This window comes from Brassica napus, chromosome C4, assembly GCF_020379485.1.
Source record: "Brassica napus cultivar Da-Ae chromosome C4, Da-Ae, whole genome shotgun sequence".
NCBI lineage: Eukaryota > Viridiplantae > Streptophyta > Magnoliopsida > Brassicales > Brassicaceae > Brassica > Brassica napus.
The window spans coordinates 12114608-12129685 of record NC_063447.1 but is presented as its reverse complement, the minus strand read 5'-3'; the positions used below and the strand labels follow the sequence as shown (position 1 = coordinate 12129685).

The following is a 15078-nucleotide window of genomic DNA, read 5'->3' as shown; positions in this document are numbered from 1 at the left end:
AGTTACAGGTACAAAGCAAAGCTTGAACATTCTTGGGAAGCAAACAGTTTCTGTAGGGAGTTAACACTCGACCACCAATGCTAAACACTGATTCTGAAGCAACCGTGGTGATTGGGATACTAAGTATATCACGTGTCATAGTAGCTAATAAAGGAATCAAAAACACAAAACTTATAAAACGGTTCTTTGTTTTATTTATTTCTTTCTTAGCTTTCTTTCTTACAATTAGATCATCTTACATTAGATCTCTTTATATAGGTAATAGGGATCCTTATCTTAACCTATTACTAGTCTATCTAGGATTCTTAGCTTTATCCTAAACATATAAGTTATTCTACTTATCTTTAATGAATAACTTGATCTTCAAGTAACCTTGAAGCTTATCCAACATTCTCCCTTCTAAGCTTCAAGTCATTTGCACTGCGGTCTTGTACCTTGATCGTCTCCCTCATCTCTTTGAACTTGATCCTTGCCAGTGATTTAGTTAGTATGTCTGCGCGTTGTTCTGTTCCTGGTATGTGCTCCACGTCGATTAGCTCCCGTTCGACACACTCTCTAATAAAGTGGAAGCGCTTGTGAATGTGTTTGCTGCATCGGTGGAACACTGGGTTCTTGGCAAGTGCAATAGCTGATTTGTTGTCCACACGGATCAGAGTTCTTTCAACCTTTCTTCCTGTGATCTCACTCATCAAGTCTTGAAGCCAAATAGCTTGCTTAGCAGCTTCTGTCGCGACCATGAACTCTGCTTCACAAGAGGATAGAGCCACAACGTCTTGTTTCTGCGAGCACCATGTGACTGGTGTGTCACCGAGACAAAACAGATGTCCAGTCATGCTTCTTCCATCGTCTGGATCTGTGTTGTGGCTGCTGTCGCTGTAGCCAACGAGTTCTTGAGATCCTCCGTGCTTGAACATCAAACCGTAGCCACACGTACCTTTCAAATACCGTAGTACTTGCTTTAAGGCTTTTCCATGCGATTCTCGTGGTGAATGCATGAACTTGCTTAATATGCCAACACTAAACGCCATGTCTGGTCTCGTATGCATTAAGTATCTTAGACATCCTATCTTCCTTATGTATTTGCTTGCATCTATTTCAGGTTCTTCCAATGCTTTTGAAAGATGCAGACCAAACTCCATTGGTATACAGACTGAGTTACAGTCGCTCATGTCTGTTTCTTCCAGTATGCGTCGAGCATAAGCTTCATGTTGGATCGAGATACCTCTCGCACTCTGTTTCACTTCTATGCCGAGATAGTAGGTTAGTAGGCCCAAGTCCGACATCTTAAAATTCGTAGACATTGCTTCTTTAAACCCCTTGATCGCCTTTAACGAGTTTGCAGTGATGAACAAATCATCGACATATATGGCTACTATGAGTAGCGTATCTTTCTCTTCTTTGCGATAGACTGAGTTTTCCTTAGCACACTTCCTGAATCTTAAGCCTTTCAATATCTGATCCAGCTTCGTGTTCCATGTCCTGGGAGCTTGACGCAGTCCGTACAACGCTTTCTTTAACTTGTAGACTTTATGCTCTTCACCTTTCTTTACGAACCCTTCCGGTTGCGTTACGTACACGTCTTCAATCAACTCACCATGTAGAAAGGCTGTTTTAACATCTAGATGATGAATCTCCCACTTCTTTGCAGCAACAAAGCTAACCAGTAGCCTTATAGTTTCAATCCGAGACACTGGAGCGAAGACTTCATCAAAGTCTATACCGTGTTCTTGAACATACCCTTTGGCGACGAGCCTTGACTTGTATTTATTTATGCTGTCGTCTGCGTTTCTCTTAATCTTGAAGATCCACTTGAGTCCTATCAGCTTCACTCCGTGTGGTTTCTCCAATAGCACCCATGTTTCATTCTTGTCTATGGACCCGATCTCATCCTTACAAGCACTTCTCCATCGTTTGTCTTTGAGTGCTTCTTGTATTGATACCGGTTCATCGTTCAACGCAAGTAGTAACACTTCGCATTCTATATCAGCTAGCAGCACATAATCTTTAAGGTAGCCAGGTTTGTTGGATTCTCAAGACGAGCGTCTTACTTCTCGCGTAGGCTCGTGCTCCTCTTGTCTTGTCTCAGAACCGGCTTCCTCTGTTCCAGGTAGATTGGTTACGGTCTCTGCAGCATTGTCTTCTTCTGTAGCTACAAACGGGCAGCTTCCACTGTCTTCTGAACTACCCCACGTCATGTGAAATATTCCATGCTCAGGCTCAGTTTGGACTTGCTTGCCTTCTCCCTACCAATTCCAACGAGCCTTTTCATCAAAGATCACATCTCGACTTACAATTATCCGTTTTGAAGTAGGATTGTAGAGTTTATAAGCCTTGGTTCCTGGTTCAATACCCAAGTGAACAGCAGCTTCTGATCTGTCATCGAGCTTCCTTAGCTGACCTGAGTCTTTCTTTGCGTACGCTATACACCCGAAGACTCTAATGTGAGATATGCTCGGCTTCTTTCCTTTTATACTTTCATAGGGAGTTTGATTAGACAAAGACCTTGTGGGTACTCTGTTAATCAAGTAGGTAGCATGTTGATATTAGGAGTTTTCAAGGCTCCTAAGACAAATGTTGTAGTATAGTGATTGTCGAACCTGTTCTGAGAGATGTGAAAGCACCGAGAATGCAAGTACTCACTTAATCTAAGTGCAACCAATGATTTAAAAGGTTTCTAAACTAATGATTAATGATAAATGAAATGACTTTCTTTACTAAGGGAAAAGAGAACTCATGGGCATAGGGATTAGACCTTGGGCGATCAGGTATCGAACTAAGGATGGCAAATGATCAATCAAACTATCAACCTTAAGCCTAGACACAATTCTAAACAAGCTCTATGTCTAGATGAATGCTCATTTGCTAACATATCTCAAACATCAAATATCTTTGGTTGAATAATATGAAAGCAATCATTACGAACAAGTCTATTAGCTATCTTAGCATCTTTAACAACAAATGTCTTTGGCAAAGTATACTAAAAGCCTAGGAGAGTTGTCTCAGGCATTTCATCAAACACCTTTTGGGTGGGAAATGTCTATTGATCAACTTTTGAGTGGCCAACTCAGAAGATGCATTATCAATACTCTACTAGCAAGGAACAAGAATGATCTACACTAAAAACATCCTAGCTCTAACCTAATCACCCTTAATCTCCCTAACCCATGAATTCAAAGGGGGATTACTCACTAATCTCCATGATTCCTCTTAAACCCATATTGGATTTCAGATTAATCATTTAGAGAAAATACAGATAATAGAATAGAAATCAACAGTAGAACATGTGATCAATGAATCAAAGAGATCCCCTTTTTCAAGGTTTTTGGTGGTTTTTCTTAAGAACAAAAGATCATCTGCCTCCTGGTGGCTTACAGAGTATTAAAACATAGGTTTAGAAAATAAAAACGTGCATAATGAAATGACCAAAAGGCCCTTAAGTAAAATAGAAATCGACCCAACAATAGATGCGGAGCGACCTCGGCATGTCGCTCCGAGAGGTCGCTCTGGCCTTCGGGAGCGACCTCAGTGGGTCGCTCTGAGAGGTCGCTCCGGGCTTCGCTTCGTGTCGTCTCGCCATAGAGACGCGAGCGACCTCGGGGTGTCGTTTTGGGAGGTCGCTCCGAGAGGGGTGTGAGATGCGAGCGACCTCGGTGCGTCGCTCTAGGCAAGTCGCTTCACGGGGTGAATATGGCGAGCGATTTCACGGGGTCGCTCCAGTTAGGTCGCTCTGAGAGGTGCTTTGGAGCGACCTCATGACGTCGATTTAGGAAGGTCGCTCTGAGAGGTGGGACACAGCGACTTCGTGATGTCGCTCCCATGCTCTGCTCGTTTAATGATCACTTATTTCACCTCCTTTGAGCTCCAAATGCATCCAAATGTCCCCAAGAACTCCATGTGGCACTCTAGTACCTAATAGAGACTCATGTATGCAAAATGCAACCTAAAAATGTCTAAATCCTAATCTCTATGGTGAAAATGTTTATGAATGAATGGATAAAACAATGCAAATATGCAAGATATCACATGTCGAACAGCCTCTCCCCATAGGTAATTAGGCACACTCATGGCTTTTAGTATGCTTCGTGTCATCTCCATTAGTGTCCGATTTCTATGCTCCACTACGCCGTTCTGCTGCGGAGTATAGGGTGCTGTCAGATGCCTTCTTATGCCGATGCTGTCACAATATTTATTGAATTCGTGTAAAGTAAATTCACCACCTCTGTCTGTGTGTAGCGTCATTATTTCTTTGTTGAAGTCCTTTTCAACCAGCTTCTTGAATGTCTTAAATTTTTCGAACGCGTCACTCTTATCTTTCATCAATATCGACCACATATACCTTGTGCAATCATCAATAATCACAAAGATATATCGGTTGAGAGAGAGAGTTGCAGGTGAGATTGGACCACAAAGGTCTGCGTGTAGGAGTTCGAGGGGACGTGACGACCTGAACATCGTTGCTTTTGGAAACGGTCGTCGTGTCTGCTTCCCTACCAGGCATGAGTCACAGAGACGTTGTTCTTCACTTATCTCCGGCAAACCATATACCATTCCTTGTGTTGCCATAGCTCTTATCGTTTTGAAGTTAACATGGCCGAGTCTGGCATGCCATCTCCATGGTTCCTCCTGCAATCTTGTGTGCAGACAGGTTGCTCTTCCCACTTGTAACTTCAGCTTATAGAGACGATTTTCTGTTTTCATGACTTTAACAAGCAATCTCCCTTCAGGATCTTTTAGAGTCAAGTAGTTGTCTTTCATTCGAACATCACATCCTTGCTCCGTTGCTTGTCCTAAGCTTAGGATGTTACTCCTTAGTTCAGGAATGTAGTAGATATCTGTAAGCAGTTTATGCTCTCCTGTCTTAGCTTCAAAGAGAATCGAACCCTTGCCACTTATATCAACGAATGAGCCATCTCCAAACTTTACTTTCCCTTTGATGTTTTCATTCATCTCTGAGAAGTAAGACCTCTCTCCGGTCATGTGGTTTCAAGCGCCATTGTCTAAATACCAGACACCGTCTTCCTTCGTGTCTGACTCGAGCCTCTTAGGCATGACCTTGCCTTCATTAAGAAACACTACCTCATGCATATATAGTGCTTTATCCGCAACTTCTGTCTCTGCTTTGTTGAGCTCTTCCTCGTCTTTCTTTTCAGTACACACAGATGCAAAGTGTCCCTTCTTCTTGCAGTTATAGCACACGATCTGAGAATAGTCCTCCTTCTCTTTACTTTTCTCGTGTGTGTTGCTCCTGCCACGACCTCTGCCTCTGTTACCTCGTCCATGTCCTCTGTTTTGGCCTCTGCCTCTTCCTCCATTATCTGACCCTCTTTGATCATATGACTTCTCAGAATTTGAGTACAGAAGACTTCCTTGTTGCTCAAACGGTTCATACCCTTTTATACGTTCTTCATAAGCTTTAAGTCTTCCGATAATGTCTTCAAAGCTAGTCGTCTCTAAGTCTAACAACTGCTCTAAAGATGCTGTCATATGAATGAATTTCGGAGGTAGGCTATTAAGGAACTTCTTCACGACCTTTGGTCCTTCAATACTTTGACCTAACGATGCCGCCTTAGAAGCAAGTTCTGATATCTTTCCTGAGAACGTATCAATAGAGTCGGAGTCCTCCATCTTCATACGATCGAACTCATTCATCAATGTTTGGAGACGGGCTGATTTAACTCGTTCTGCTCCTAGGTTTCTTGTCTTAATAGCTTCCCATATCACCTTAGGGGAACCTAGGTCTCCAACTTGCAAAATCAGTCCTTCAGGTATCGACTGGAACAGAAGTACTGTTGCTACATCATTTTTCTCGTCGTCTTCTGTTCCTAGCTCAATTGTTTCCCAAACCTTATGAACACGCAGAAGAACTTTCATCCTCATTGCCCAAACTGTGTAGTTCGACGTTGTCAACATCGGACAGACCACAGCTCCAGGTACGCCATCTTTTATCTTCACTAATGCCTTTGAATCCGCCATGGTTTATGCGATCAATAATAACCACAAGCTCTGATACCAAATAAAGGAATCAAAAACACAAAACTTATAAAACGGTTCTTTGTTTTATTTATTTCTTTCTTAGCTTTCTTTCTTACAATTAGATCATCTTACATTAGATCTCTTTATATAGGTAATAGGGATCCTTATCTTAACCTATTACTAGTCTATCTAGGATTCTTAGCTTTATCCTAAACATATAAGTTATTCTACTTATCTTTAATGAATAACTCGATCTTCAAGTAACCTTGAAGCTTATCCAACAGCTAAATCACCAAATCTAAACTGGTTCTCTCTCCAATAGCTTAAAACATCCAAATCAGGAAATGACTTTCTATCTAGCCTTTTCTCCTCCAAATACACATCTAAATGTGTTTTTGTGTTTCCCATATTACTTCCAAGGCTTCTTTCTAGTTCAAAGAGATCCTAATATTAAATTGAAAGTTAGAAGCAACTAGATCCTGTAAATGAGTTCAAGCAAGCAACCAAACAGCCGTGTAAATGAAAAATATGAGTGATGATGCTGAGAACTTACATTGTCTAAATCATCTTCAAGAGGAGATTCAGTAACTAGATCCTGTGGATTTGGAACAAATGAAGCACCTGAAGAACTGCCCCGGGTCCTATCCTGATACTCCTTATAAAGATCAGTTAAGTTAGTCCTAAGTACTTCAGTTTTTAAGCTAGAAGTAGCAGGATCCACTCTCTCATAAGCTTTCTCAAGCACATCCAACTTCATTCTTGGATCTAATATTGCTCCCATAGCCAAAATGATGTTGTATTCCTCCAGTACTTAGTAAACTTAACTTGCATATCTTTAGCCATTTGCCTCAGATCATAATCATCACAACTCGCAAATTTTTTCAGCAGTAGCTCAATCCTCCAAACTTGAGTGAAGTACACACAAGATGTGGGATACTTAGATCCTGAAAAAAAGAGTAGTAATAATACTGAAAGGTTTCAGCAACTCACTTATTTTTTCTCCACGATTCCACTCATCTTCAGAAGGTAATGAATGGTAGTTTCTGTCAACAACATCCAAGTTTTTAAATGCTTTCCTGAACTTCAATGCCCTAACTAGCATTTCATACGTAGAATTCCACCTAGTAGGAACATCCAGTGATAAACCAGCTCCACTTCCAATCCTCACTCGCTCTACACACGATGCAAATACTTGAATTCTTGTCTGAGATGCCTTCGCGTATCTAACACTTTCCCTGATGTTATGCAGGAGATCCTTTGCTAATTCTAAGCCTTCTTTTACTATCAAATTCAGAATGTGAGCACAACATCTTATATGCAAAAATTTGCCATCACGTAACAAGCCAGAACCACTAATCATTTGAAGCTTTTCCTTGAGGTTTCTCTGCATACTATCATTGTTAGTAGCATTGTCCAAGGTAATAGAGAACACCTTCTTATCTAAACCCCATTCCATCATACACTCGAAGATCTTATTAGCAATTTCTTCTCCTGTGTGTGGCGGCTTAAAATCACAAAAAGCCAGAATCTTACTATGCAAGTTCCAACCATCATCAATGAAGTGCGCAGTAAGACAAATATATCCTAAGTTATGAGGACGAGATGTCCAGAGATCAGAAGTGAAGCAAACCCGACCAAGGTGGCTAGCAAACACTTTTTCAGCTTTTCTTTTTCTATTTCATACTTCCTAAAAACATCAGCAGCAGCGGTCTGTCTACAAATAGGCTGAAACTCTGGATTTAAATACTTGTATCGTTCTCGGACCTTCTCATATTCTACATATCTAAAAGGGAGATCATGATATATGATTACCTCGCTAATCAGACCACGATCTATCTTTTGATCATATGCAGGTTTAGCTTCCTTCAAAGGCTTCTTTGAACAAGTATCCAAGTGGAGTTGAAGATGATGAGTCCCAAAGCTGTGATTCGTTTCACTACGTGTCACTAACTTCGTACCGCAATGCAAACACTTGGCCCTTTCTTTGCCATCTTCTTCTACTCCCACAGACACAAAGTCTTCCCAAACGAGTGATGTTTTACCTCTCTTGCGTGGAGCTTGAGTTGATTCCCCTACTTGAGTTTCACTTTGTTGTGCTTGTAGTTGTGTATCTTCTAAATTTATCTCAGCTAGAGCATCTTCTTCGTTCATGTCTATTAACTGATCCATGCTGTAACTAAAAGAACAAAAACAGAATATTCGAGCTGCATCTTCGAGCTGCATCTACAGGAGTCAAACCCAACAGTAGCCTATTCGAGCTGCATCTTCTACGTCACCTCGATCGTTACAACTTCACGTCTTCTTCACTCCCTTCTAGATTCAGCAATCTTATTTTGTCAAAGTTCACTTTAGTTCTGATGGAAGCAACTATTCCGTCATTGCTTTAAAAGTAACATCATCAGTAAGAAATTCTCTTGGATTCTAAAAGAAAAAAAAATCAATATTATACTTAAATGATATAAATTTTTATTTTTTTAAATCCGTTGAAAAAACAGTTAAATGACACGTGTTATTTGAGATTATTAATAAGTTTTTAAAAGATGAGGTTTAAAAACTTTTGTACACTTTTTTGATGTTTTTAATATTTTTCATTTTCCTTTAATTGTAAGAACTATTCTAATAACTCTTTGTTGGAGCTGCTCAAAGGTGACTGGTTTAATCTTTGAGAAGTTTTCTAAGATAGTTTTTTTAGTTTATATTCACAAAAATAGTCTTCAATAAAGAAAATGACCAAAATAAGTTTTATTAAAAGATAAAAATATATTTTTATCCTAGGTTAACTAATTTAAACTTAGTTTAAAATTAAGAGATGTAGTTTTGGGGATAAAGTTTAAAATTTTTAAAAATAAATATTAAAAATATCAAAATAAAAAGAGCAATTTTTGTTATTTTCTTCTTTGAGAGTTATTTTTGTGACAAAAACTTAAAAATGTTATTTGAGAGAATTGCTCTTAATCTTTTTATGTGCAATTTTTATTAGTATTAACTTTTTATTAAACTTACACATACCGGTACAAAATTGTTTTATTTTTTATTTTTATCTTTTTATGTGCAATTTTTTATTGATCTTTTTTATGTGCTATTTTTTATGAGTCTTAACTTTTTGTAATAGGTCTTTTTCGCTAAAATACATATTTTTATTTTACAGATAATATTAGTATATAACATTAGTTTTGATGTGCAATATACAATTTTTTTTTTTTGAAACCTAACTTGAGAAATGAGAAGTCAGACCTTTGGGAGAATGGTGGTCAACTGTATCATTACAAAAATATTGAAAAAGAATAAGCGAATCTTAGATTCTCATCGTGACGGTGAGACGATCAGGCGATTGCGTAGAAACGTATGAGTAGGAAGTTAGTTCGTTATCGTTATCCCCAAAGACAAAAGACGGACAAACCTGTCACTGTCACGGGTCAACCCGATCTTGGCTGTTCATTCGATTTTATCAACGGTCGAGTCTTTATCTACCTTGAAATGTGCAACACCGAAATTAAGTGGGCAAATCTTCAAAATAACATATTTTTAAGTTTATGTCACAAAAATAGTTCTCAAAAACTAAAATGATCAAAATAGTATTTTATCTTTTGAAAAATTTAAATTTTTTTTATTTTTCAAAATTTAAAATCTTATCCCAAAACCCCACTCCGTAATGCTAAACCCTAAACCCTAAACCATAAATCCTAAATCCTAAACCCTAAATCCTAAACTCCACCCCTTAACTCTAAACCCTAAACCCTAAACCCACCCCTAAACTCTAAACTCTAAACCTTAAACCCTAAACCCTAAATCCTAAACCCCACCCCTTAACTCTAAACCCCACCTCTTAACTCTAAACCCTAATGTCTAAATTAATTTACCATTGGGGTATAAGTGTATATTTATCTCTTTTGATAAAACATTAAGTACTATTTTGGTCATTTTTATTTTTAGAAGTTATATTTGTGACAAAAACTTTTTTAGTGTTATCCTACTCATTTTTTCAAATTAAGTCTTTTAAAAAGAAAAATAATGCAGGTTATATATAATATCTTCTAAACATCTGATTAAAAAGGTATCCGCTTCATAACGAGGAGAGCGAGAAACAAAGATGGATCACGAAGCAGATGCTTACCGTACGGATTTGATGACCATCACGAGATTCGTGCTGAATGAGCAATCAAAGTATCCAGAGTCTCGTGGGGATTTCACCATTTTGCTCAGCAACATCGTTTTGGGATGCAAATTCGTCTGCAGTGCCGTCAACAAGGTAACATTTCGAATCTTGAAACTGGGTCAATTTTGTCGCTTTTAGTTCTGTTTCTGGAATACTTTTTAGTTGTCTCAATCATAACTTCTTTTTTTTGGTGTGCAGGCTGGTTTGGCCAAGCTTATTGGACTTGCAGGGGACACAAATATCCAGGCATGTTAATTATGTCTTTTGTCTAGTTTAAAGCTTTCTTCTTGTTTTTTTTTTTTTATATTTCTTTTAAGTTGTGTGCACGCATGAGATTTAATACCATTTTTTTTGTCTCTGTGTAATATAGGGTGAAGAGCAAAAGAAACTGGATGTGCTCTCTAACGATGTTTTTGTCAAAGCTTTAGTTAGCAGTGGCAGAACTGTAAGTTAAAACATAGTTTTTCTATGAACTTGAGAAGGGTTCGTAACCGAAACCTTGTGGCAGTCTGTTCTTGTCTCGGAAGAAGATGAGGAAGCTACGTTTGTGGAGTCATCCAAGCGTGGAAAGTAAGTTTTCAATTGATCTCTTGTCTATTTTGAGGATGAAAATGTATGTTGTAGTGGTAAACACAGTCCTACTGTCAAATAGGTACTGTGTTGTTTTTGATCCACTTGATGGATCCTCAAACATTGACTGTGGTGTCTCCATTGGAACAGTATGTTACTCTCTTTCACCCAAGTTTTTCCAGAAAGTATCTGATGTGAAAGTTTTGTAATTTTTTTTTTTATTTGGCTTCCATGTGTAAGTAGATCTTTGGAATTTACACAATGGAGCACAGTGATGAGCCGACTATTGAAGATGTTCTGAAACCTGGGAATGAAATGGTTGCAGCGGGTTACTGTATGTACGGAAGCTCCTGCATGGTACTGAAAATGGAAATTCACAAAAAAAAAGAAATATCAGTAACGACCAGTCTGATTAGTTTATTTCTAGTTTATTAACTTGGTTGTCTCAGCTTGTGTTGAGCACTGGAACAGGTGTCCACGGATTTACCCTGGACCCATCTCTAGGAGAGTTCATATTAACTCACCCAGACATTAAGGTAACAGGAAGGAACCAATAAACAATCTTTCTCTTTCTCAAGATTCATTATTTCTTCTTGTGTAACAGATTCCAAATAAGGGAAACATATACTCAGTGAATGAAGGAAATGCTCAGAACTGGGATGGTCCAACCACAAAGTATGTAGAGAGATGCAAGTATCCCAAAGATGGTTCTCCCGCAAAGTCACTGAGATATGTCGGAAGGTATAATATAATGGGGAACCTTTTCAGTTTCAAAGGCTAAGGCTGATGCTTAATTTCATTGTCTTAATTACCAGTATGGTAGCCGATGTTCATCGCACTCTGCTTTATGGAGGAATCTTCCTGTACCCGGCTGACAAGAAAAGCCCTAATGGGAAATTGCGGTAGCTTAGGATAATTAATTACTAGAGTTCAAATATATAATCACTAATTTGCCTTTGATTTGATAAATTCGCGAAACTTGTGCTGTCGTGTTTTGGTGTCAGTGTCCTGTATGAAGTCTTCCCAATGGCATTCTTGATGGAGCAAGCTGGAGGTCAGGCCTTCACTGGCAAGAAAAGGGTAAATTAATATCCTCTGACCCTTACCTTTCATTGATTTGTTGATTTCAGTTAACCGGAGGGTCCAAGTAGTTTAATATGAAAATGCGTGTGATGCAGGCACTGGACCTGGTCCCGAAAAAGATCCATGAGCGTTCTCCCATATTTCTTGGTAGCTATGACGATGTAGAGGAGATTAAGGCTCTGTATGCTGCGGAGGAGAATAACTAAGCTTTCCATTGTAATATTTTGTTTCTATATATCTCCTGGACAAACCAAATGAATCATGTATACCAATAAGACTGGTTAAAAAATATATATATATATTTCAATAAATATTTTTATTTGTCTCCAGCTTGCAACGTATATGTCTCCACTGGAAGTCTATCTCTTTGGTTTGTAACTTAATTTCAAATTCTCATCTTATCCTTTATATATTAAAGAAGAAGCATTGTAATAAATGCATTCACACTATAATAGATATGAGCCTCACAATGATTTGATAATAAATATGCTAACGCGTTCATACTATATTCATAAATGTGTTCACACTATATACTTTGTATTTTTTAATATAAAACTCACATGCACGGTTCCAGTAAAATTTTGGATTTTTCGGTTCAAATAAAACAAATAACGAATCAAAAGCTAAACTATATATATATATATATATATATATATATATATATATACTTATTATTGTTTACGGATAAAGTTGGGCAAAATATTTATATATTTTGATTCGATTCGTTATCCGTTTTGATTTGAACAAAAAAATGGATATCTGTAACTCTGCGAAACAAATCAATTACTAAAATACAATAATTAAAAAAAACAAATCACAAATATCAATACTTTTAGGAACAAATATCAAATTCGATCTGTTATATGCATATATATATATATATATATAATTCTGTACATATATGTATATATATATGTTATATATATTATATTTTATATAAGTTTTACAATATTTTTATGAATTAAATTTATTATATTAGGTATTAAAATTTAAAAAGTTAAACAACATTTTATTTTTGTAATAAAATGTTATTATTAAATTTTTTAATTATTTTTATAATTTTATTTTATTTACGTATCAAATCGGATATTCTTTAAAATTCTAAATCATTTTGGATATCAGAGTCACTGACTATTCAGGTGGCTAAAGATTGAATCGACATGAATGCCTCCAAATATCCGGATATTTTATCTGTGTCCACCTCTATTTACGGATACAATTGATTTTTCTTTATATGAAAAAAATTCACTAATGTCAAGGCCATTTTAATTTTTAATTAATTTTAATTTTATCTTTCATGTATTATTTAGAACAAAAATGTCATTTAATATTAATTAACAATATCTTTATATATTTGTAAACTATTTATATATACTTTTACATCACATACATGTGCACCTTGATGTGAGCACCCTGTAACTAAGTATTTATCACAACTGAAATATCTATTTTTTTTTTTGAAATATTTTTTTCTTAATGCTTCTTTCACTACCGACCAAATTATAGTGAAATGATTTGTCTTAATAATTTTCTTTTCTTTTTCTTGAACTATTATCCGTTTACAAACTATGAGATGAAACCATTGTTTCGACATGACGACTATCTAAAATTCATAACATGAAAATAAACAAATAATAGTAATTTTTGGTTTTTACCGAAAAAAAACTAAAAAATCAAACATTCTAACCGAATAACCAAAATAAATATTAATTTAAAATAATAGTTATATTTTAGAAGATTAAAAACAAAAAAAATAACGTAAAACCGAACCGCTATCCAGATTAAACAGATTTAAGGTGTTTTTATTAAAAATAACGAAACTAATAATCACATCCCGCGTAAGGCGCTGGTTATTACCTAGTTCTTTAAGTATTTAAAGTGTCAAACACTGCGTAAAAAGAATTATCAAATGATATTTGAGAATAAACCCACACTACGACAATAAAATTGATAATTTTCTTCCATCATGTAATTTCATGAAGTATTTAAAGTTTTAAAACCAAAATGAAAAGACTCAGTTGTTTGTAGAAGTTGATAAGAAAGATCAGAACTACCTTGTCTAACACTTGTTTCCATATGAAGTTTATGTATTTACTCTTATTATTTTTTCATGATTCATAAACACATGAATCTTCTAACCATATTAGTCTTTGAATGAATCCATAACTTTCGATTTGAAGTTAGAGAATGGATTTTCCAAGGCAAACTTTGGTTTTCAAACCTCTTTCTCATTGTTGTGAATCTCCGGAAGAAAAACTAGGGAATTCCAGACATGTGCTATGACTGGAGATGGGGGTTTGTATATGCGAGACTACAACATTCCTAACTACACCTATAAAGATACCATAGACTTGCAATACAAAGGTCTATTCATGGAGCAAGGGAAGGTTCTTACCTCATATGTGTAAAAGCGAGATACAACGAAAACACAAGGCACAAAATAATTCCAATAACTCGTATATCTTTTATTAGAAATTCTTTTCAGAATCTCTTACATGCTTGTTTGATCCGAATTACACAACTCGACACGGATCGATTTCTAGCACACCCAACTTGCTTGACTCAACACCTGTTGATCAAGTCTTCCAATTCACTCAGTTATGAAACTCCAAAACTCTTTGTGTTTCTCTCTGAGAATTACAACGTGAAAGCTCTAACCCCAAACTAGATAAAAGTTAAGATATATATTAAATAATATTTTCCTATTATCTAATATACTATTTCCTATATTATAGCATCACCAAATCTTCTAATTTGTGATCTAGTAACATTCTTTTAATGTTAATTTCGTCAACCAAACATATGAAAATATCTCACATCATTGCATCGTAACGCAAGTATGCGAACCAAAGCTCCACTACTGCAGCAACCAATCAAGCTTCAAGTTCTTGAGGATCTCCCCCCTTTTCACTGAGTTTTACAACTCAAGCTCAATAACCTCTAAGCACAATATGCATCATACATCCCATCAAAGTATTAACTTAAACTCCCCCTAAATAAAGTACCATCTCCCCCTGCTTGAGTGAAAAAACTCTGTGAAAAACTTCATGATACTTGTTGGACCATCAAAACCCTCAATACCTTCTAGGCCATCGAACTGGTTCTTCAAGTTCAGTATCACAACAAGAAAACATAAGCTTAACGAGGGCGGTTTTCCTCGTGAATTCGTCGTAAAAGAGGCTTTACGACGAATTAGCGATGAAACACGTTTTCTCGTTCCGTCGTAACACATATTTCCTCGCCAATTCGTCGTAACTTAGCGAGGAAAATATTTCGTCGTAAAGACGAAGTACATC

General features: G+C 36.7%; 2 protein-coding genes across 2 annotated transcripts; one reads left to right on the top strand and one right to left on the bottom strand.

The window, feature by feature from the left end:
* Positions 1–4983: 4983 nt before the first annotated feature.
* Positions 4984–5973, bottom strand: LOC111213424. The gene has a single exon (XM_022715176.1). The coding sequence runs from the start codon at positions 5971–5973 to the stop codon at positions 4984–4986; it is 990 nt and encodes a 329-aa protein (XP_022570897.1).
* Positions 5974–10010: 4037 nt separating this feature from the next.
* Positions 10011–12128, top strand: LOC111213425 (fructose-1,6-bisphosphatase, cytosolic-like). Its single transcript, XM_022715177.2, has 11 exons — positions 10011–10222; positions 10328–10375; positions 10500–10574; positions 10638–10699; positions 10782–10848; positions 10943–11056; positions 11149–11235; positions 11304–11440; positions 11515–11601; positions 11704–11779; positions 11878–12128. The coding sequence occupies exons 1-11, from the start codon at positions 10064–10066 to the stop codon at positions 11986–11988; spliced, it is 1023 nt and encodes a 340-aa protein (XP_022570898.1). The 5' UTR covers positions 10011–10063; the 3' UTR covers positions 11989–12128.
* Positions 12129–15078: the final 2950 nt, after the last annotated feature.

Bases quoted from the DNA above. Each gene is read 5' to 3' on its own strand.
- LOC111213424 (XM_022715176.1), bottom strand. From the start codon at position 5,973: ATGGCGGATTCAAAGGCATTAGTGAAGATAAAAGATGGCGTACCTGGA.
- LOC111213425 (XM_022715177.2), top strand. From the start codon at position 10,064: ATGGATCACGAAGCAGATGCTTACCGTACGGATTTGATGACCATCACG. The intron at 10,849-10,942 runs GTATGTTACTCT...ATGTGTAAGTAG, and splicing joins GTGGTGTCTCCATTGGAACA to ATCTTTGGAATTTACACAAT. The intron at 11,780-11,877 runs GTAAATTAATAT...CGTGTGATGCAG, and splicing joins CCTTCACTGGCAAGAAAAGG to GCACTGGACCTGGTCCCGAA.